This window comes from Temnothorax nylanderi, unplaced genomic scaffold (genome assembly GCF_030848795.1).
Source record: "Temnothorax nylanderi isolate EJ_2023f unplaced genomic scaffold, tnyl_v1.0 TNYL_tig0071_pilon, whole genome shotgun sequence".
Taxonomy (NCBI): domain Eukaryota; kingdom Metazoa; phylum Arthropoda; class Insecta; order Hymenoptera; family Formicidae; genus Temnothorax; species Temnothorax nylanderi.
This window is the reverse complement of record NW_027249133.1, coordinates 56,604-79,506: the sequence shown is the minus strand read 5'-3', so window position 1 is coordinate 79,506 and position 22,903 is coordinate 56,604. Positions and strand designations below refer to the sequence as shown.

Genomic DNA, 22,903 nt, shown 5'->3' with positions numbered 1-22,903 from the left:
ACTACAGGCAGCTACAGGTCGATGTCCAATGGCGTCTCTCATCCTTATAAAAAATGGCGGCAAAGCGAACAGTCTAGTAGTATATACGGGGTGTCTGGTAATTACTGTGCCATCTCTAGCCACCTCTAGCACAGTGTAGGACTGTAGAACGGAGTATTAAACCGAATAGAAAAGTTTTTTTCCGGTTTTGCGAGTCTCTCAATAATTAATGAGAAATTAATTAATAAAGCTCCGCGAATAAGCATGTAATTCAGCGACAAGAGATAGCCCACGAGAGGTGGCACGATAATTACCGGACACCCTGTAGAAGTCTGTGAACGCCCGGGGGACGCCCCTTTGCCCAGCCCTAAACCACAGTAGTCTAAACATTGTACATAAACTGCCAGTCATTCTTGAATTGACATTGACGGATCTTCGGCAGTTCCGTGCGGTGGACAGGCGGATCGGTGTGCGCGAATTTAATGTAATTAAAAAACGACAATTTAGTCGAAATAATGGGAGCGGTACGAATAATTAACGACGATCGTCATTTCAACGGCGAGCTGACCAACGCCGGCCAGAAGCTCGTCGTCGTAGACTTCACAGCGAGTTGGTGAGCATCTGAAGCATCTTTTAGGTTATGCTCCTGATTACTGCCCGTTAATTCTCGTTGACTCCAGTACTCCAGGTTTTTTCTTTTTTTTTTTTTTACGGCAATTAACGGTCTCATTTGGTTTGATTACGCAGGTGCGGACCCTGTCAGAGAATCGCCCCGATATTCGAGCAATTGTCGCTCAAGTATCCCAGGGCGGTGTTCCTGAAGGTGGACGTGGACAAATGCGCGGACACCGCCTCGATGCAGGACGTCAGCGCGATGCCCACCTTCATCTTCTACCGCAGGCGTACGCGGCTGGGCCACTGCCAGGGCGCGGATCCGGTCGGGCTGGAATCCAAGATCCAGCAGTTCTACGGCAGCGGCGGCGACGCCGACGACGCGGACGACTCGGTCGCGGACTCCCCGCCCGGCCATGTACGAAACGCCGACTATAGCGCCTACTACCAGCTCTTCGGAATGTTCTTTCTCGCCGCGGTTCTGTTTTACTGGAATAAGTACCAATAAAAAGTTTGCCGCCAGTTGCCCATTTAACGCTAATCGATCGCGTAAACGGGACAGTGAATCCTCCCACGGAGAAATTAATTTCGCTATTTTGACTTAACAGCAAATCTGACGTCACCTGCGCAGTCTTCCTTCACGATTATATTTTTCACAGTGAATCGTACGTGTGAACGAGACTTGTGTCTGTACTTTCAAAGCTTAACTTATTAATTTTTATTGAATTCATATCTGGCAATTTTTCTGACCTTGTTTGGGCAAAAATAATCAACAATTATTTCGCGTGGAGCAATGTCCTTATTGTGAAGTTTGTTGTAAAGTCTCCAATGATATATGTACACAGAGCGAAAATTTGTTTTGCTTCCAAAAATTCACGATCTCGTTGTGCTCATATAGCAAGAGTAACGGAAGAACCTGTGGAAAACATCACTTTGTGAGCATTCAATTGATTCACGAATAAAATCATAATATGAAAAACATAAATAAAACATAATAAAATCACAAGACTTCATAATATGTACATTCAGTTATATTGGTCTAGTTGGCATAAACAAATTTTGTTAAGAAAGAACACGTTCAAAAATACCTTTAAAAAGACCCGAGTTTAATCATATACACATATTAATTTTTGTGGGGAAATTTTTTTGTGTATCTCCAGGCGATAATTTTAATGAAATCGACAAAATCTATGCAATAACAATCGAGATTATTTTTATCAACTCGGTAATGTTGAGTTGCAGTAACGAGAAAATTGAATTTTCTTGTAGTTGAACAAGTAGAATTGTTGAGCGCGCGCTAAACTTTTCAGTTGCGCAAATACCGAAATATCACCCTTATGTGACACGTTAAGTGGGAACTATTAGATCTTGATACGGTGTTCTAATATCCACGCGCTGAAAATTTTTATATATAACAATTATATATATATCGTTTTTGCGTCGTTTGAATAAAAATAAAAAATCTTAGAAAGTAAATTTATAAGATTTCTATATTTAAATTATGAGGATTATTGGCCTGGGAGAAAATATAAACTCAATGGAAGTTAAATAATTAATTTCGATAGGATTAAGCTTCAGTTATTCTTAAAGTATATTTCTATAACTTTGCATTTCTTTATATAACTTAAAGATTTTTCGCTTCTAGCTAGTAATTTTCTTTCTTTCAGTTTAATTATAAAATATTATCAATGTATATCCAAAAGATATTGTGTACTGGAAATAATACAACTTTGATACTTGCATGCTTGTTGGTGATTTAATAACCTTTATCTGAAATATGATCCACCTAGCGTGATATGCAAATAAATCTCTCAATTTAGTACTTCGATAAATGATGAAAGAATGGAAGATTGATAAGATAGATGTTAATATTAATTGTCTTAATTATGCGACACGCGTTTAAATACTAATTTACTCAGATTTGTACTTTCCATTAAAAAATTTACACTGAATTAAAATGCGAGATTCGTGAAAAAAATATTTAAAAGTCTATAATTGGAAGAAAAAAAGCGAAGATTTCGCAGGTGACATAATCATACAATTGCATAAACACGTGGATTATGCATATTTACAACAAAATCAAATTAGACAAGCAGGATAGATACTTGGATAATTGTATCTTGTAGAGATCGTTTTCGCGAATCTTAGTGTCGCGTTAGTTTGAGCTGAAGTAAAATTATTCCAAGTCGCGCTTTACTTCATTTGAAGTTTGCTTCATCTCTTCCACTTCGTTAATGATTAACTCAAGAACTTTCGGGGTTTCTTTTTCAGATGGACTTGTCCAGTTTCATAATGAAGCAGCAGTGCGAGTGTTTAAACGAATCGGACCATCACACTTTCCCACAGTGTTTGAACTCGGACAGTGGGTATCTCCAGAGCGATGAGGATGAGCAGCTGATAATGTCCATCATATTCTCGCAGCCTGTTAAAGTTCACTCGTTGAAAATCAAAGCGCCTATGGAAAATGGTCCGAAAAATATCAAACTATTCATCAACCAGCCCAGGACGATCGATTTTGAAATGGCGAGCTCCAACACGAGTGTCCAAGATCTAACGTAAGCCTTAAATAATGCATCTGCAAGATATATTCAAGACAGTATAGAATATATAAAGAGAAAAGAAAAAAATATCCTTGCAAAATTTTCGGAAACATTGAATAATGAACAATTGATCGATTTAAAATATTTCTCTAAAATCTCTCTTTCACACAGACGGTTAAAATAAACTTCTAACATTTAGTATCTTATTTTTAACGTAAATTTAGAATAGAATGTCTATTACTTTTTCCTCATTGCTTTTTCTAACGAGATAAAAAATTAATACGCGCAACCTCGGTTGCAGATTGTCAGCCAAGGACCTCGAGGAGGGAAATCCGGTACCACTGCGCTACGTCAAGTTCCAGAATGTGCAGAATCTTCAAATTTTTGTGATAGACAATCAGAACGGCACGGAAACAACGAGAATCGATCACCTAGTCTTAATCGGCTCACCGATCTCAACTACCAACATGGGAGAATTCAAGAGAGTGTCCGGCAAGAAGGGAGAAAGCCATTGAGAGACTTTCCTGCAACAATAATATATCAGGATATCATCAGGAATTTCGATTTGCCTACTAACATTCCCCTAATTTTTTTTTCTCGCAAAGAAGAAAAGAGGAAAAAAAGGAAAACCGATGTAACGAGACTTAAAACTTAATAAAAACCGATTTGAATTTAAATTCCGCTTTCCGCTTTCCGTAAAAATTTCGCTTGTAATAATTTATTATCACACACACAATTCACGAAATTAATAATTTATCTTAAAATCTATTATTAATTTACGAGAACATTTTTACAGGTTACGGGTATGCTAACGTACAAAGGAGTTTTCGGCGAGGTACAATCGATTTTTAAACGTCTGCAATTATACTTACATTCTTGATATTACTTAACAAAGTGATTCGCGCAATAATATCGTTTAACTAATTAATTTTACACCGCTCCCACATTTTCCTCCATTTTGATTCGCATGGGAAAAAGCAAATTACAGATTTTCCTCGCTGATTACATACAACAGAATAATCACTGCTAGGGAGACTTCGAGTCACTTTGTAAAAAAATACAATAAATGAAAATTTCTCGATTATAAATTTCTGATTTAACTTGGCGAGTAGATTATTTGAACACATATAATCTCTGTCTCTTTGTTACCTCTTTTTAAAATATGTATATCTTCCAAATCATTCATCCTTTTTTATGTGGACCTCCAGAATTGCAATATCATGGTTCATAATGGTAGACCTTTAAAACTTAATAAACTTTATCGTTACAAACATTCTCAAGTGCTTTCTATTAGGAGGCTTTGTGAATTCGCCAGATACCGCCGCATCGGCAAGCTCGCATCCACCGTTGATCCCAGGCTCTGATCGCAGCAGTCCTCGTCATGTTCTGTACTTGCGCCTTACCGCCGCATCTAAAGATATAACAAAAATATATAGAGCTATCAATATGTTATAATGTTGGACTGTGAATATATATTTTTTATTTTATTATATTTTCTTGCTATAAGTTCGTAGCCGGCATAATCTGTGAATCGATAATACCTCGTGCATTGCTTCACTAGAAGTGGCTGTTTTCCTAAATACAGATGTCGTATCGTATCCACGATCTGTCCGCTGTGCATACAGCCTTCGACGGGATTCATTTCAGGCGTAAAAACCAATTGTTCCGGTTCCACTCCATATTCCAGCTGCAATCACAAATTGTAACAAAATAGTAATAATTAGTAAATCAATATATATATATATATATAATATATAAATTAAAGAAGAAATTTGAATATCTTTTTAAAGTAATAATTCTAACAGAGTAATTTTTTTCTTTTTTCTCATAAATATGTTTGCAAGCTTTGCAATTCTTACCTGTAACGGGAGGTTCTGATAGAACAAAATCGGAGAGACTATGGCGGTTATGCTGTTGCCTTGATGCAATTGTGGAATCATGATTTGATTTGGCAGTAAGCAGCATTCATCTGAAAAGAGGCCTTTCTTCAAAATTTTCAGCATCGAGAAATTAAATTACGCGTCGATTTCAAATTGATTGTAGGATATGTATTTTATACGTGTCATAATGTACGTGAATAGATGTATGTGATAATAATCGTAACTTTTGTAGAAGAGACCGAGGTAGAAAGTAGATTTAACATATCCAACACTTTTATCGTTTCCAGTATCCTTTATTTGTACAGTAATTTTTCCTTGAACAAAACCTCAATCCTTTCTTTCGCTTATAATTAGATCATATTTCTTGTTAAATCATTTCTCGAGCTTTCTAATTGATTGTCTATAATAATTGTCTTTGGTATCTTTAATTAGCTCGGCGAAGTGGAAGTTTCTTGCGCAATCGTTTCATTGGTTTGCAATATCAGCATCGGTTTCTCCACGATCGATTCCGTCTCTTCACCCTCATTCGAATCGATCTGAAGGAAGACCTCTGTTTTCTCAGTGGTTGGACTCTCCACGTCGGCTATGAAGTAACTTGATTCGCGCTTCGATCTCAATTTATTTGCTTCCGAATCCTTCTTATCCTTCGCGTCTTCCTCTACGTCTTTTATGCTCTTTCTGTCCTTCACATCCTCCTTATCCTTTTCGTCCATTATAATTTTCACGGTTTCCGCATTATCACTCTTAGTCGCTTCGCTCGGGAAGAAGTGTGTTCTCGTTTTCAGCGATCTCGCGCTCTCGACCCTCTCCGCTTCGCGGATCAGATCAATGAAGAATAACTGTCTCGGCGACATCGGCGTCTTCGGGGATTTCACCTCGTCCTCCGAGGGCGATACCGTCACCAGCTTCAGATAATCCTGCAGGGGACTCTTCTCAGCATAATTACTGGCGATGCTTAAGCGAGTTTTCTCATCTTCCTCGAAGCGCACCACTCCAACGATGTCCTCGATGTTTTCGCCAGATATTTGTTTGTGTATCACCAAGGGTGGCAGATCCTTCCTGAGGTTTTCTCGATCGCTCTTCTTAGATTCTGAATCGTTCCTCTTCTTTGTCTCGAGAAATTCTGCATCTGTGGATATCTGATGGACGTTCAGGGGGCTTCTCGCGTTATCCGAACCATATTTCAAGACCACGTTGATTTCCAGACTTTGCTTAACTTGGAGACGTTTCCAAAAGATTATCAGTCCGCACATGATCACGAGCCAGATTAGAAATGCGACTACCCAGAAGAGAAAAGACCAATACGAAGGCCAGTATGCAAACGTGTAACATATAGCCCAAATTAGAGGACAGAGAACGAACCAGTAGGTCAAGAACACGCACAAGGTCGACCAAGGGAACAAGTGCTCGTATCTCTTTAGCCTGGACTGCTTGTGGATCACGCAGTTCTTTCCATGCAGTCTGTTTTCCTTCAGAGCAAGGGAGTCTTTGTGCTTGACTGCAAGTTTGGTAGTCATCGCACTTTCGTGAATTCGGCGCGGATCGCCGAATTTTACTTTCTTCTTTCGTGCGTACGTTGTACTTTTCTTCGGTCGTATTATTCTATTATCGTTGTAGTGTGTTGAGAGAGAGAAATGTAATAAATGGATTCTCGCGTACAAGGTGTACTATTTGCAATTCTTCAGATCTATACACTTGTAGCTGTGTTATTGCGCAATTGTGTTGCTGCAGATACGATGCAAACCATTTAATACTGCTAATAGAGTATGTCAGAATTCTTCTAATGATTCAGGATGTGGTACTTTATCAGACTTCCTGGCCACAAGTCGTAATAATCAAGTAGCGAATAAACGCGATAAGAATTAAAATTGCATTAAATCTGTTTCTGGATTTCAAGATCCTTCTAAATTAATATAATATAATTTCTTTTAAATATAAGAATTTTAAAAATAAAAGCAAAAATGTTGCAACAAAAAAAGATAATTTTTTTGTCAACTTAAATGTTATATTAACGTCATAAAAAATTACCGCAAGGTGTACCGAATATCAATCTTATCCTTTTTTCACATATAGAACAAGTTTTCATAGGATTAAGCCGCTAGAACTTCATATTGCAATAGGCGAAAATCATATCAAACTCAGTTGCGAGTTTGAGAAATTGTGAGAAAACAATAAACGTACCAATTAAACCGTCGTCCACCTGTTGTTGCGTATCACCGTTGGGCTGCACTAGTTTTGACAACAAACAGAACAGTAGGGCCAGAACATCCAGGTTGTCCGCGCTACGAAGAAATACTGGGAGACACGATGGACGGAGTAATCCCCAGATGCGTATGATGACCAATAATTCTCGAACGGTATTCAAGGCCTTGTGATCCTTAAGAAGTTCATACTGCAAAACGAAGAAAAGCAGTAAGTTAAAGTTAATATGACACGATGGTTGATATCAATTCTTAAAATTAAAGATACGCTTTCGAAATAAGATAATTTTAATTAATTTTAATGGAAAGCTATAGTTATATTTATGTCGTATAAAAGTGAAGACCAATATAAGTTTAATAATACATACGAGGATATTCAGTGCCACGAAAGATTTTTAAATATATTACTTGTTTACAAAAATGTACCGGAAGGAATAAATATTAAAATATAGGTTTAAAACTTGTCTCGTGATTTTCAGAAGAAGCAGCTAAATTTGTTAGAAGTACTTACCCCACCAGTCTTCATCTGCATTCTCTGTTCGGGTAATCTCGCCAGCAAGTTCAAAGCTAAGTCAGCGACCCATTGAATAAGTTGCTGCAGCGATTGCAGTGTGCTCGGTTCTACCGTAAACTCTTTCGGATCGAGATGCAGCAATACCTAGTAAAAACATTAAACAAATCAATAATTAATTTCATTTCAGGTAATTATTAAAGTTTCAATTTATTTTGTTACAGTTAAGCACCTACTATAGTAAAATAATTGAAAGGGAATTGTTACAAAAGACCTTTTAGGTCGGGATGACTAGGGGCTTTGTAGCCTACTTTCCTCTTGGTACTAACTAATTAACACTGAACTTTCACTCTATGCATCAAATAACAAATCTGAAGTGGTAGAAGATTAGGAAGAAATACGGTTTGGAAGTTCAGCTGATAAAAAACTAAGACGTTGGAGGTTCGATTGTAATACCTTGTCAACGTCAGTAATGACGTCAGTTATCACCGCGGCTAAGCTCTCCGCTGGGCCTTTGTCGTGGGATATCAGGTCCGATGGTCTCAGTAAAGATTTGAAGGCGGTAGCTACTGAATGTATCATCAGCAACGATGACAAATCCGCCGCCTTGTTCTGACCTGTCATGAGCATCCTGAAAATGATTACAATCATTTAATCTTTCTGATTTACAATTTCAGATAATCTTCTTTTTCATAACTTTATAAAAGAGATCTTCAAAGACAATTCTTAAGCGCCGTGGAGACAATTTTTTTTTTAAATTTTTAAAGCAAATTGGGAAACTAATTTAGAAGAAAATTTATTCATTTTAGAAACATCTCTTCGTGTATGTGCGTGCGTAGTTACATACCTATACAATGACGTTTTGATGCATAAAAATTGGATATAATGATATTGCTGTGTAGATTGCAGCTGCCTATTGAAGGAGACGTCTAATCGCTCACACAATGCTTCAATCATGGACGATCTCAGGCATAAAAGTATGTCCAACCAATCTAATCCCGTCACCAAACAATACTCCAGTAATGTACAGGCGTAGCTTAGGGACATCGATGTACCTGATCACGTAAATCATTTCGATCATATTTCGCAATCCCTCAGAAATATCTTGTAACTGAGAGACACTAATAAATTAATTTTTAAATATAAAGAAAATTTGGCGTTATACCTGTGGTGCCGTCCGGCAACAATTTATAGAGATACAGATTGCCACGAGTATCGCACGCAAGAAGTACACATCCCAACCACGAGAGATCCATATGGGTGATAGATACGGAGCTCTTGAAGTATTTGTTGCTAGGTTCGTCTGGACGCCAGCTTGTATTCAAGGACGAGAATGCCACTTCCTTCAAACAGTCCAAACGATTTAAGCAATGCACCGACGAGTCTGCTAGTGCTATTATAACGTAACTCGGAGGCGGTAAAGTTGTTACTATGGATAGTTTTGTAGTCGCTATCGCCGTGACCGGTGACTGGCAGCGATACTGCGATTGATATTGCCAAACCTGCCAAAAAAAGCAGCCACAAATCTCTATTAAATATTGAATGTATTATATTTATACTACTATTAAATACTATTTAAATACTACAGTCAAATACAGTATCTTGCTGTTTCGCTACTTGACATCTGTCATTTGATTCATGTATTTGCTTGTAAAGAATAAAAATGGTAGTTGACCGTAATTGAATACTTACAACCGTCTTAAAAGGTTCTAAGGTCTTTGGCTGAAACAATTTGTGAACCGGTTGCGACTTCTCCCGCAACTCCCACACCTCAACGAATCCGCCGCTCTCGCTGTTTGCCGCAATGACCAAAGAATCGGCATCTTCTCTGACTACAAATTTTAAGTGCGTCACGACTGTACCTGCGAAGAAAATAAAGACTTGTAGCCATAAAGAAATAAACTGTTTACAATATCATAATTTCACTAATTAATCTTACATGAATTGTCCTTGGGCGCTCCGTCCTGCAGGAAGAAGCTCGGTAAAGCTTGCGAGGTGATGGTGCACTTGTCGTCGTTCTTGCGCACCAGTACTCTAAAGCATCTTATGGGCAAGCAGATGCTACCGCTACTAACCGCGACGAGAAAGTGGCCGTCTGAAATTCACCAAGCAAATTATTGCGACATTCTCATTTCTGTATTCGCACAAAGCGCTTTATACATAACAAAGAGTACTTTTTCCATAACACAAATCCACCGCGGTTATCCTGTGCCTCGTGTTGCCAAGGCTCTCCGTCGAGTAGCAAATCGGATTTTGAAGGTCCTTGGTGATCATAATCGCGCCGACCATACCCGTTGTCGACACCACTAGCACGCCTTCGGCGGCCCTTCCGCCGAATTGCCTCACGGAGGGTGCGAACAGCAGGTGATTAAATTTTTCGCTATAATGAATGCTGTCTTTCTTTTCTGTTACCAGCCCCGTCTGCAAAAGTACCAAAAGAAGACATTAGAAGGAGAGATAAGAGTAACAGTTTTATATATCTGCACGATTTAAATCTCTCTAAAAAAAATTTTTAATGCAAAATAATAACTATATCAATGGTCTTTGATACAATTCCCATTCTTGTGATATTACTAGTAAAAAAACTTTATTGTCCAGTGTATGAATTCATTTGTCTAGATACCTTTTTGCCATTATGGAACCATGCCGTGCCTAATATGTGCTCACCAGGGAAGTATGTGGAACCTATTAATACCCAATCGTTTAAAATATGGTCCTTAAACATCCACAGCTGTACATTTCCAGCTGTATCTGCCATTACTAACTTATCACCAGGCAGATCCCACTCTAGTGCAGTAATATTGTATTTGTTTGAGAGTACTCTAAAGACACACAAAAAACACGTTATCTTGACTTCTTGGCTTTGTCAAAAAAATTTGATAAAAGCATTGTTGGATGGTAAGAGACATAATGTAATATAAAATATAGAGATGATAATTTAAAAGATCTAATCGAAATGCTTACTTATGAGCATGCCACGGCATATTCAAGTCCGCTACATAAACATGGCAACCTCGCGTCTTGCCGCTGTTGTCGTCCAATTCTGTCATTGCAGTAAAAGCCACTATATTCCGACTGGATAAGGAACATAACGATTGTCCATTGTACAAACTAAGAAAACAAATTGTTAGTTAACATCGAAACATTTTGTCAGATTTTACATGTTGGGATACATGTTCTGTTCATATCTCGAAGTATTATAAATGCTGCAAGAACACTTTGTTTACATATTAAGGAAATATGTACCATTCTTGAGTGGAGAAAAATTTGGAGGCACTCCTCCTGTTAACGGTATACAGCAGATCCATCTTTCCTCGTTTTCCTCTCCTTAATACACAAAAATACAACAGTACGCTTAATTTTTTCCAAATTAATGAGGACGTTCCTAAATGCTTTCTTCAATCCTCATGAATAACTCTTGGTGGACTCCTCTCTGTCGAAATACATTATTCCTCTCGCAAATAATCACAATATTCCTTTTCCAAAAAATAAGCTGGGAAATCCCTCCTGGTTGGATATTCTCACTAAAAACGTGGCGAATCTAGCGGACCTGCGCTTAACTCAGTACCTGATCGATCACATATGGACAATCAACTGCTATTTTCGTAGTCTTCTTCTTGAGATCTATCTCTCTACAGAGAGAATCTTCTTTGTATTGTTAAATACTGGCAGCCGTATCATCGATCGAAAATTAATCTCGTAAACGACGTATTCGACGTAAACAATCGTGGAGGTTCAACAGGGGTGAACAGGGGTGATCAAAAGTGACGGACCAACTCAGAATTGAATTGAGATCTTGGAGACCTCGTGCGGCAAAAGCGCGAAACTTGGAAACATCTGTTCTGTGTCTGTTCTTTTTCGAAGTACTTTCTGAACTGGTGCAACTTAATTGCACTAGTGTAGTGTGCAGTGTGCACCAGTTCAGGAAGTTCTTCGAAAAAGGACAAACCTCTTTTCTCTATGGAAAAGGGCGAGAAAAAGACGAATATCCGATACGAGATTTACATCGAATTGTATTCCAATTTTGTGATTTCGTACATGATTGAGGCTGACTCGAAAATAGCCTCAACATAAAGTGTATAGATAAGGCACGAAGATCCCTCACGAGGATACAATTTTAATTTTGAATCTCTGCAATGTTGGGCAACGTAGCAAAAAACAGTCTCTTACTGCGTGGTAAGAGTGTACTGCTTAAAAGGTAATTAAAAGTTGAATTAAAATCTTTAATTAAAATTTTTGTTGCATTCTTTATTGCCGAAATATATTCCAAATATGCGACTCACGTTACGTCTCGAAGCAGTTTTGAGTCCAAAACTTGTATTACAAATTGAACAATGATGTTTAAAGCCAATCGCGAAACGTGGAAATTAAAGTCATTATTAAACAATTTAATGCAACGACTTGTTAAGAGGATTCATTTCTTGCAGATACAACGCACCACAGATAGCACATAGTATCAGAAGTAAATCGGACACGGTATCTTCTAAGGATCAAAGCACAGCATTGGAAGGCGAGGATGATGGTGCCGATCAGCCCATAAAATATTCCACGTCGAAAGCTGCTACCATGAGAATCGACGAGTATCGCGATCCGATCGGAGATAAATATCCATGGTATCAGGGTATGGTTATTTCGACAAGTCTAGCTGTATTCCTAGGTTATTTCTGTATTGTGAGAGAGGAAAACGATATTGATACAATACTCGGTACCGATTTGGGAGAGTCGCTGAGCAAAATGCAGAAGGAATTAGAAGAGAAAGAGAATGTTAAAGTTAAATCGAGGTAGAACATCTGTTTATCCGAAATGCTACCTCACGGGCTGTTTCGTAAAATTCTGTTATGTAATTTGTTTTATTATATATAACGTTCATGCTTTTCATAAGTATACGTTAGCAGACGCTTAATTCAGTTCACAGTAATATTTATATTAAATGTATACTGTACAGAGTGCTAGGAAAGAAATTTTTGTTAAGAGGAATGCTTGGTGTAAATAAAAGATAAAAGTAATATTAAATGCCTTATTGTAAATAAAAGATACAGATGTTCAATATAGATTTTTATAACGGATATAATAAATGGCCCCATATAACGTTATTCAATATTGTGCACCACTCGATGGACGGATGGCAAACAATCGTATCTGGGATGCACTTTTTCCATGTGAGCCTCCAAGGCGCGACAACCATAGTCATCGACAGAACTGTTAGTCCTTCGGTGCAGCAAGGATGCAGTCTGATGTCAACGATGCCTGTGGGGAAATTATTTGCGATATTAAATAACTGCTTGTTATCGGGCAACGGAAAGTTGCTACATTCCTTTCTTTCGAGATGCGATACGTTATGCTACTTACTGCAAGTGCTGTAAGATCGTAGCAGCCACTTCCAAAAGGTGTAAACGGGCATAACTTGCAGATAAAACTTTAGTCTGGTCAGAAAACCACCGAATGCGATTGATACTAATCTGAGCTGCAATCAAAACTACTGATAATTCCGCGATTATCTCAAAAGGAGTCTGAAAAGGTTGAAAACAAAATATACGTTATCCTACCATGGTAAATACAGTATAGTACACCCACGTTGTGGGCATCAGGAACAGAAGAATGGTGAATGACAGTGTCCCGACGAACAGCTGGTCCGTTTGATACTGACAGGAGTCCACTCTCTCGCGCAAGGGATTCTTCTTCTTCCCGAGGAACAGTCTAAAGAGGGCCGTAATCCCTCTCAGCTGAATATTGAAGAGCCTATCGATCGATTACGAGCCTTTAAATTATTTCAGATAAGAAATCAACAGTTTTATTAAATCGTTTGCGACGGGACGTGAAAAGATATATTACACCTTGCTGCATAAACGTAGATGCAGTACGTATGGAAGCTAACGAGAGCCAAGAGATCCGCAACGATAGATATTTGAAACGTGATGCCCAGTCTTCCAAACAAAAGCAGTACTTCGAACGCGAGATCCAGGAGCGGCTTCAAAAATATTAAAAATGTCCACCAGAGCTGTATATGATACAAGAAGAACTTTCCCATAGTATTGTTCAGAGCATGGTTGAGCTTCAGGCCAGCTGGTACACCCATCAACCAATTAATCAGGTCCCTTAGAGTCTCCACAACTTTCTGTTAAATAGAAATTCCAATTGCTAAAGTTAACAGAAACAGATAAACGTGTATCGCAGATATTTATAATATTTAATTTTATATAATACGAACAATTAAGCCATTTTTTTCTTCTTTTTTTAAGTTAACTTAGGTTTGAAATGAAACCTATTAAATCATGAAAATTAAGTCTATCAAACTTTTGTTAGAACATGGATCATTTTGTTCACGTACGTGGCACATATATCTAAACTTGCCTCCGCATTGTTTAGCAGAAGCTGTGACGGCCGATCCTCGATATAATATTGTAACAATCGCAGTACAAAGATTCCTAGCGCCATGTCCATCACGATTGCCAGCGCATAATTTCCTGTTTTCAGTTTAAAGTTCCCGTTCCGCATGACCGTCGCTAGCATCCACTTGACATTCTCCAGCCAGTCGTAGACGTGCAAGCCAAGGTAGGAGTACTTCAAGACTGGCAATAGTCTCTCCGTCACCTTGGATAGTAATAAGACGGGATACAAGTAGAGGGACATATGATAGGTCAACAAGGTCTCCCAGGTGCGAACAAATCTGGATTTGATCCTCAACTCATCCTTCTTGTCTTGTATTAGCCCCGCGAGTTCGTGAAAGTGATCGCCCGACGCTATCTCGCTCTCTAACAATTCTGTCTCCTGCAACGCCTGCTGATTGTATAGAACGAGCATCGTGCGCATCGCTGACAGATCCATCTTCTTATTGTTAAGAACGACATTCAGCAGATGATACTCGTTGTCGCGCCCATCCTTGGACGGTTTCGTCCCGATGTGCACCCAATTGTGCTTACGTTCCGAAGGTTCCTCGATCGCGTCGTTCCCATTGGAATAATACCCGATGACGCCTAACGTAGACTTGGTGGTTAGCTCAACCGAGGCGACCCTACGCAAGCTGATGACGTAGAACTTTTTCAGGTCGCCGCGGGCATCGTGTATCACCTTGCCAAGTATATAACCGGACCGTTCGGCGCACAGGGTTTGAGGAATGAATATTAGTAAATTGTTCGTCATTTTTTTTACTGTCGAAGATCACGTATCCGCATTACCTGAACCTCCTGTCTTCTTCCTCTTACTATTTCCATTTTACAAGCGCAATGTTTCTTTATTTATTCAGTCGCTTTGAGACACGTTTTTTCCACTCTGCTTTCTATAATTACAAGTGGAAATATTTTTCCACTCAAAATTCCTTATAACGATCAGCTGATGACACACGGCAGCAGAAAACAAATCGACCACGTGACCGCAGCCACTCACAGCGACCGGCGCTTGGAGTTTTTCCCCTGGACTGTAGAGATCCTCAAGCATTGTGTCTGATTGGGCTGGTCCAGTGAAAAAACTCCATGCACCGGGGGCTGTGAGTGGCTGTGGTCACGTGGTCGATTTGTCTTCTGCCGTGTGTCATCAGCTGATCGTTATAAGGAAGTTGAGTGGAAAAATATTTAAGGATAGGGCTGAATACAAGAGGAATACAAGAAACACTTTGATTTCTATTTCAACATAAATGACGATCTGAAGGAGATGTTTGAGCGTAGAATAAGGGGACAGAAACGGGTGGAGCGACTCGCCAAAGAACTCGGTAAGCTTCTAAAAGCGATTCCAAGATTAATTTCTTTGGGTGCATTCGGGGGGGCTTCCTATAAGACGATTTTTAATAAACAACGATGAAATCTTTTGTTTACTTTCAGAAGGGAACACTTTATCTCGATTTGTTATATACAACCTGTGTGTGTGTGTGTGTGTGTGTGTGTGTGTGTGTGTGTGTGTGTGTGTGTGTGTGTGTGTGTGTGTGTGTGTGTGTGTGTGTTAAGAATAATGGAATATTTCAACAAAATCAAATCAACCACGTGGCACGTGGCAGTAACGAGTACATTTAACCCCTACGCAAACGGCAAGAGCGACAATAAGAGAAAGGGCGCGTGTTATCATCGCTATTGTATCATTCTATCCTTGTTTTACGTCTAATAAATGATAAAGACAGAATGACGCAATAGCGATGATAAAGCGCCCTTTTATCTTATCGTCGGCCGTCGCCCTTGTCGTTTGGGTAGGAGTTAAATATATATTCGTTATTGCCACATGCCACGTGGTTGATTTTGTTGAAATATTTTGTTATTCTTAACACACACAGGCCGTTGTATATAACAAATTTCAATAAGCGTTCTCTCCTGAAAATAAACAAAAGATTTCATCGTTTACTCAAAACGCCTTTCGCCTTATTTAGTGAAACACAGTAAGAGAAGAATGTTGTAGCAAATTCTAGCATAGTAGAAATAAACGGAAATGAATAGACATTGTCGTGCATATTGTCCATATATACGTATAAATCCTATTAAATAATATTATGTGATAAATGTTTTCATAGCTCGCCACAATGATCAGCAAACTGATAAAACGAAGAAACGTTCGCAGGAGGAAACGGTCGCACAAGACGAACCAAAGAAAAAAAGAAAAAGACTGAACGATACCGCGTAAGAGATTTTAAAAATTTTACCCTACCATAAATACAATTGTATCTTAAATTAAATTTCGACACAGGAGTCTGGAGACTTTAATAGCAACTGTATTATTCATAAAGATATTTAAAACATTTTTTATATATTAAAAGACTTATTAATGAAATATTAGATCATTAATCAATCGATATGAATAGTCACGTTTAAAGATATAGTTGAAGTTGGGATTTAATTAAACAACTTTTTGTAGTGACGACGCTTCTACCAGTAAGGATATTTCAAAGAAAGATTTAAATGAGAAGCCTCTATCTAAAAGGGAGTTGAAAAAGAAGAAAGCTACTCTGGCAAAACTCGAAAGGAAGAAAGACAAAGAAATTCGTGACATAAATATGGCATACGCCTATCTAAAAAAGGTAGGTTGCGAATTGTTAGAATTGTTCATTAATATCCTTAATATTTAATAATATTTAAAGAGTCAATTCTGGACTACCTTGTGAAAATATAATGCAAGTGCGCGTTTTTTTCTGTTTACGTAAACACGTAAATATTTTGGCGATCTTCTCAAGTGTCCCAAATTTTGAATATAAATTGTTGTTACAGTGGAAACATTGTAAAAACGAATGGAAATTCGAGAAGCTCAGGCAGATCTGGTTGATGGACAATTTACTGAGCAGCTATAGCATTAATGACGAACTTTTCCCCGTCGTTCTGGAATACTTTGAAAAGTGCAGAGGCTCGGCGCGCGAAACGTTAATAGAAAAGGCAATGGAACTTATGAAAAAAGCTGAGACGGAGGAGGACGAGAAAGACAAGAAAGAGCTTATGAAGACAACTCCTTATAAAAGAGCGCGACAAGTTTTACAGACTTTATCACCTAGCGAGGAAATTTGAACCTTGAAAAATTTTATGAGAAATAATCGCGAAAAGAGCAGCATCAATATGTTGGATCCGAGAGATGGTATACGAAAAATTTCGGCAGCTTGTTCGAGGAAGTTTCACACATTTCTTGTCGAACCGACATTTGTAGTTCAATTGTATCATGATGACTGCGGTAATTAATTGATTGGACGCTTCACATACGACATTATGTGTAACATTAGTCATTTTATCTCATAATTTCAATTCATCATAAATAAAAATGTTCATATTTTTTAGCTATCTATGGTATTTTATTCATAAAAACCTTTTATTAAATCTGCAAGGCGAGATAAATCTAAACCTGTTTTGCACAATATCATCTATATATGTAATATATGTATATATTTATATCGGGATACATTTACTTAGTAGCTAAGAAAAATTTACTATAAACATAGTCGTGCGGATTTTGAAGCGTAATGTAAAAATTCTCTATACAAGGATTAATAAAAACTGCGACCATCGGAGGTAATTTACATAATAATTTTTGGCTACGCTACTCTGCATACTTGTTAACAAATTGTCTGAGCTTGTCGGTATCTTGAAGACCGACTATTCTTTCTAGAACCTTTCCGTCCTTCATAGCGATGAGTACAGGCACGGATCCAACCTGTGTGAAAATTAATACATGATAAAATACGCAGTCCGAAGTTAATCGTAAAATAAAAGACGCACAATCATTCAATTATAATCCTGAATTTCGAAACTTAGAAAAAATCAACATTAAATTTGTTATAAAATTCGGTGCATCATCAACCGATGGACTTAGAATCACTATTTAATTGTACTAAAATTGCAACAAAAAAAATACTTGCTTGATAGTCAAGGGCGAGGTCTGTGTTCTCGTCGATATCGACTTTAGCCAACAGTACTTTCCCTTGTTTTTCGGCAACAACCGTTTCTATTCTCGGAGTCAGCATGCGACATGGGTTACACCATCTGGAACAATTGCGCAAATTCTAAAGTAAATGCCGATTTGATTTTCATATCCTACTGTTATCTAGATAAACTATGGAAGAAGCAATCTTGCACAATGTTTACTGTATTTCCTTTGCTTTATTTAGTCTCCTTTGTGACTTAACGCACATGGTAAAATTTGAAATATTTTGTAACTATTATATTCAAATGTTTGTATGAAAAAAGGAACATTCAACGATAATAATTAAGAAGAAGGGGAACAGTAGACGTTAATAACAAAAATCAGCCTAAATACTGCAATCAAATCCAATTGCCGTTCTATGCAACGCTTACGTGGCAAAGAAGTCGACGATAACGGGCACTTTGGAGTTCATTACACGTTCGTGGAAATCCTTGTGATCCTGAACCTTGAAGGTGGCGGACACCACTTGCTCCTGTGCAGGTGCAGTGGTATACAACCTACTGCCCAAGAGGGTTCTGCTGGTGCGAATAGTCTGAACTCCTAGGCGCTGCATCTTTTAGCTTCTTAGTAGTCTGCTGAAATATAAAATAACCAAAACTAAGTTAAACATTAAAATAGAATCGCCTTTCTCCCCACGTCTCTTCGTTCTCCCAAGTTCTTTTAACTTTCTCTATATCTATTTTTTCTCGAATCCCTATATTGGTATTTTGCAAATTACATTTACATTTACAGATTTCATCTTTTGACAAATTTCAAGGGCTTAGTTTAGCAGGCCAAAATGTTTAACGAATTCCGAACGACGCGTGAAGGTGTACAGTTTGACATTCTGACATCGCGTCACATCACGTGTCAATAGTTATATATGTTTGATAATAAAAATAGCAATTTTATTAAATTTATTTTAAAAAGAGTCATTAAGAAGTTTGTGCTGAAAATAGTGCTCGTCATTAAAAGTGTCGTTCGTTATTCTTTATTGCAAAGAAAATTTTTCCGATATCGACCGACGGTTCTTTTTTGTTCGCCACCGTCGTTGAACTTGGTTTTTTCACGTTACTCATGCGCCTAATATATATTCTCACATCGATACGTTAATATGCAGATATGTTGTCCGCGTCTTTCGTAACCCTTCTCTTTTATTGCCAGATCTGTATATTGTAAAAATTCGTGACACTCACCGATATTCCGTCGATAACCTATCGTCACTTGGGACAGATTTTTTTCCCCGCGCGTGCGCAGTAATTAAGGTCGACGATGACCGCGAAGTTTGTTCTTTGTACTTGAACTTTTTTGGGCGATTTGCTCTGTGTAACTGTACGTCGTACTTTCTGCACTTGAAATGAAATAGACATAAAATTAGACATCAGGGAGAAAAAGAGAGAAGCGATGAAAAGTTCAAGAGATTCAGCTACAAAGAACAGAATCTAAAGAAACACAACGTAATGCAGGGAGTGTAGCACAATATAATGCAATTGTGATATAATTGTAAAAAATAAACTTCCAATAGCGATTTTATTCACACTTGTGCTATTTTAGTCGCCGCATCACGCTAAACACTGCACATGAAGTCATAATGAGCGCTTTAACGAGCATTTTGACCGATTGAGACGCTCAATGCTAATATTATCACATTTTTTGCGACATACCTATTAAATGTTAAAACTAAAAAAACTGCTTATATCACGCTTTCACATTTAAATATATAATTGTCTTTATATATATATATATATGATATATATATTCATGCACTATGCACTGACTGAAGTGGATCAGTGTCGAGCGGTGTAACTAACCGAACTTACTGTAAGAAAAAAGAAAAACAACCTGTTTATTGCTTTCCCGACATTTATGTTCGAAACGCAAGACTCTCAAAGACTGAATAGAAGTGATAAATAATTGTACTTCGATAAATCAGAGAGACAAATAGGATTAAAATCAATTTTGAGCTTTTAACCTTAAAATTATAGGTATAGAGACTTGTAGGTTATATTTTGAGTGTAGACTCTACTTAGGTAAGAAGAAACGTACAATTAATATGATTGAACAAATTTATTTATTTAACTCGTTAACATATAATTGTACTGGCCACTGGTTAATAACTGCAACGTGCAATTAATTTTTATCTGAAAAACAAATTATTTTATGCAGATTGTTCATATATATATATATATATATATATATATATTCTATTCTAATTATTTAAAGATTCCAGTTATATAGAGGACAGTTACCTGATAAGACTGCTGAAAAAGAGAGAGCTAGATCTTCCTAACTTGTTTCAAGGTGAAATTAATGCATTTTGACATACCAAGATATCTGAGGAATCTACAAAGTCAAACGGATTGTACATTCCGTTGCATCGGTGGAAACCACAGAATCGATTTATCAATTTGATCGTAACACAAGTAGTTTAATGCCATACACCAAAGATGAACTTATTGAGAATAAGCTTCATAGGCTTCGTTATGCCTCTAATCTTAGGTAAGAAATAATTAATTTAATTATTTATTAGTTTTTATCTTTCATCGTGCATTCTTTGCATAAAGGGAATCTAATAATTATTAAATATAACACAGATATTAGCAGTTGCTAGATATCTGAATATATTAATCTCCGATAAAGATAAACTGTAAAGTTTGCATAAACGTTCTCAACTTCAAACTGCTTTTAGGATTAGCGCAAAGTGTATTATCTGTAATTTTTAGTTAGTATCGCAAACAGCGAAGAAGCTGTGGAAGTATTTACAATGCAAACAGTATCTGAGGATGCTATCAATGAAGAAGAAAGTAAGCAGGTTCATACAGATGAAACGAATGAGTCTGCGAACGTAAATGCCGATGTTGCAGTAAATGTCACAGTCTCAACCGTCTCAACCAATACTACTAAAGTTAATTGCTCGTCGGAGAAGATCTACGGTCCTGTTGAGGTCTTACAAATTTATAAAATAGTACAATATATTGAACAGGATAATATAGCTTTCCTATAAATCTGTCATTGTTATAGATTGTCAATGCGACTAGACTCATGGAGCTATTAATCTTGGAGCCTGGCCCCTCAAATCGTTCCAGAAATGATAAAGACGGTAAACAGTTACCGGGAACGTGCGTTCTAGTGTTATTTTATGCCCGATGGTGCGTGTTCAGCAGCCAAGCTGCGCCGCATTTTAACGCTATACCTCGCTCGTTTCCCCACGTTAAAGCCGTAGCCATCGATGCTATAAAACACCAAAGGTAAGTGTTACAAAATTCGGAGGTATGGAAAGAAAATTTGTCACTTTTCTTTTTTCTTGTCCTCTGGTATTCGAAATTAATTTTACACTGAGAAAAAAAATATTTTAATCCAAAAAAATATTTAATTTAAATAAAAATATCTAATTCTAAATAAATATGTGTAAAAAAATAAGAAAATATGCTATTAGGAGCCACCTAATAAATATTTTTTTTTTGGATTTTTTCTCAGTGTAAGAAAATACATCGCTTTCAGCTTCAATGCTCAATACGGAATAGTTGGGGTGCCGACACTGATGCTGGTTCACAACGGCAAGCCTGTCGCCAAATTCAACGACACGATCTATACTCTGGAGTCGTTCGCCAAGTTCGTGTCTCATCTGACGAACCTGCAGCCGAATGGCTCGCTGTACGTTACATCGGCGGACTTTACGGGGCCGGTTTCGAGCACGCCCTCCAACGAGACGGACTATTGTCTGGTGCTGTCGTGGGTCTTCATAGTTGCCTGCGCCCTGTACTTCACATCACGTAGCAGATGGTGGCAACAGTTCGTTGAGCTTATTCAGAATACCTGGCTCGAGAGTAATGAAGAGCACGAGCATGCTGATTAAGAAAGGCAGACTAATTGCTGAATTATTTATTCATTTTGTAAACTTGTAAATAGGAAGAAGGAAAATAAATAAATATATATATATAAATACTGATAAGGGAAACTCCAAGAATTCGTTTAAATTTAAGTTACTTTAATTACTGCCAAATTTACTGCTTGCTTTATTTATTACTAAAAGATTAACTGCAAAGTTTAATGATTACTCGAAATCGGAATTAGTGCTCATGAGTGAAAAATATCAACATTGACCCGATTGACCGACACTGATGAGTTTCATATATTGTAATATATGACCGAAAGTTAATTGTCGTTTCACCGGTTTCACGAAGGATTATGCAGGACGATTTCGCTCGTTACGTAGAGAGACGGGAATGGTGATGAGGGAAGAGACTACAGGGATAATGTTTACTTAAACTGTATTTCACTTTACACCAATCAAGACTCGAGGTATCGTGACGCGATTACATGAGCCTTTCGCTACGCGACTGGTCTCCTCGGAGATCCGCCTCGAACTCTCTCGAACCCCTCTCAACGCTTCTTGTACTGAACTCGTTGAAACGCGTTCGGACACTTCGGACTTGCACGACCGTTATTCGCGCCGCGCAAACATCTTGCGTCATAGCCCACCCGACCAATCACACACACTCTACAATCGCTCGTCGGCGACGGTGCCGCCATCGCCCCTAGTCAACTATTGTGACGCTCGCATGCGCCACCTGGAGCCACCTATCGGGGTAGGCGCCATTCGATTTCTTACAATATATTCTAATTTTCTTCCTTTATTTTTATACACGTTTAAGCTAAAGCGTAAGTTTAATGTTAATAAAACTGTTCGGTCATTGTACATACAGATCGGTTTATATTTAAAATTATTAATTGGTTGTTTCCATAAATATAAACTGTGCTCGACTTTTATTGCCTAATTTGCCTTATTTAAATTATATATCTTAGAGTTTTATTATATTT

The 22,903-nt window shown here is 37.8% G+C and overlaps 7 protein-coding genes across 16 annotated transcripts; 4 read left to right on the top strand and 3 right to left on the bottom strand.

Moving 5' to 3' along the window:
• Positions 1 to 309: 309 nt before the first annotated feature.
• Positions 310 to 3,808, top strand: Txl (Thioredoxin-like). Its single transcript, XM_071708672.1, has 4 exons — positions 310 to 592; positions 727 to 1,009; positions 2,863 to 3,146; positions 3,433 to 3,808. The coding sequence occupies exons 1-4, from the start codon at positions 495 to 497 to the stop codon at positions 3,644 to 3,646; spliced, it is 879 nt and encodes a 292-aa protein (XP_071564773.1). The 5' UTR covers positions 310 to 494; the 3' UTR covers positions 3,647 to 3,808.
• A 59-nt stretch (positions 3,809 to 3,867) lies between these two features.
• Med16 (mediator complex subunit 16) lies at positions 3,868 to 11,511 on the bottom strand. Of its 2 annotated transcripts, XM_071708671.1 has the most exons (15): positions 11,292 to 11,511; positions 10,970 to 11,050; positions 10,688 to 10,834; positions 10,347 to 10,545; positions 9,898 to 10,144; positions 9,663 to 9,818; positions 9,416 to 9,585; positions 8,889 to 9,225; positions 8,571 to 8,778; positions 8,180 to 8,354; positions 7,724 to 7,870; positions 7,193 to 7,403; positions 4,991 to 5,100; positions 4,673 to 4,818; positions 3,868 to 4,542 (listed from the first exon to the last, which is right to left on the bottom strand). In XM_071708671.1, the coding sequence occupies exons 2-15, from the start codon at positions 11,029 to 11,031 to the stop codon at positions 4,422 to 4,424; spliced, it is 2,436 nt and encodes an 811-aa protein (XP_071564772.1). In that variant the 5' UTR covers positions 11,032 to 11,050; positions 11,292 to 11,511; the 3' UTR covers positions 3,868 to 4,421. The 2 variants fall into 2 exon arrangements, with proteins under 2 accessions (XP_071564772.1, XP_071564771.1); XM_071708670.1 differs by having other exon boundaries at positions 10,970 to 11,511.
• Positions 11,512 to 11,639: 128 nt separating this feature from the next.
• On the top strand, positions 11,640 to 12,774 carry LOC139773892 (uncharacterized). The gene is made up of 2 exons (XM_071708685.1): positions 11,640 to 11,921; positions 12,151 to 12,774. Exons 1-2 carry the CDS (start codon positions 11,860 to 11,862, stop codon positions 12,506 to 12,508), a joined length of 420 nt encoding a protein of 139 aa, XP_071564786.1. The 5' UTR covers positions 11,640 to 11,859; the 3' UTR covers positions 12,509 to 12,774.
• On the bottom strand, positions 12,727 to 15,064 carry Pig-q (phosphatidylinositol glycan anchor biosynthesis class Q). The gene is made up of 5 exons (XM_071708686.1): positions 14,048 to 15,064; positions 13,558 to 13,838; positions 13,270 to 13,462; positions 13,073 to 13,187; positions 12,727 to 12,970 (listed from the first exon to the last, which is right to left on the bottom strand). Exons 1-5 carry the CDS (start codon positions 14,861 to 14,863, stop codon positions 12,780 to 12,782), a joined length of 1,596 nt encoding a protein of 531 aa, XP_071564787.1. The 5' UTR covers positions 14,864 to 15,064; the 3' UTR covers positions 12,727 to 12,779.
• A 146-nt stretch (positions 15,065 to 15,210) lies between these two features.
• LOC139773890 (uncharacterized) lies at positions 15,211 to 17,463 on the top strand. Its single transcript, XM_071708679.1, has 4 exons — positions 15,211 to 15,428; positions 16,215 to 16,320; positions 16,556 to 16,718; positions 16,906 to 17,463. Exons 1-4 carry the CDS (start codon positions 15,371 to 15,373, stop codon positions 17,194 to 17,196), a joined length of 618 nt encoding a protein of 205 aa, XP_071564780.1. The 5' UTR covers positions 15,211 to 15,370; the 3' UTR covers positions 17,197 to 17,463.
• Positions 17,464 to 17,544: 81 nt separating this feature from the next.
• On the bottom strand, positions 17,545 to 19,418 carry LOC139773891 (thioredoxin, mitochondrial). 5 transcript variants are annotated; one of them, XM_071708681.1, is made up of 4 exons: positions 19,279 to 19,418; positions 18,475 to 18,678; positions 18,039 to 18,162; positions 17,545 to 17,833 (listed from the first exon to the last, which is right to left on the bottom strand). In XM_071708681.1, the coding sequence occupies exons 2-4, from the start codon at positions 18,654 to 18,656 to the stop codon at positions 17,720 to 17,722; spliced, it is 420 nt and encodes a 139-aa protein (XP_071564782.1). In that variant the 5' UTR covers positions 18,657 to 18,678; positions 19,279 to 19,418; the 3' UTR covers positions 17,545 to 17,719. The 5 variants fall into 5 exon arrangements, with proteins under 5 accessions (XP_071564782.1, XP_071564785.1, XP_071564781.1 ...); XM_071708684.1 differs by having other exon boundaries at positions 18,475 to 18,675; XM_071708680.1 differs by having other exon boundaries at positions 19,183 to 19,287.
• Positions 19,419 to 19,561: 143 nt separating this feature from the next.
• Bug (thioredoxin domain-containing protein bug) lies at positions 19,562 to 22,034 on the top strand. 5 transcript variants are annotated; one of them, XM_071708676.1, is made up of 5 exons: positions 19,562 to 19,903; positions 20,313 to 20,581; positions 20,806 to 21,026; positions 21,104 to 21,330; positions 21,560 to 22,034. In XM_071708676.1, the coding sequence occupies exons 2-5, from the start codon at positions 20,530 to 20,532 to the stop codon at positions 21,936 to 21,938; spliced, it is 879 nt and encodes a 292-aa protein (XP_071564777.1). In that variant the 5' UTR covers positions 19,562 to 19,903; positions 20,313 to 20,529; the 3' UTR covers positions 21,939 to 22,034. The 5 variants fall into 5 exon arrangements, with proteins under 5 accessions (XP_071564777.1, XP_071564776.1, XP_071564775.1 ...); XM_071708675.1 differs by having other exon boundaries at positions 20,306 to 20,581; XM_071708674.1 differs by having other exon boundaries at positions 19,562 to 20,112.
• The last annotated feature ends 869 nt before the right edge of the window (positions 22,035 to 22,903 follow it).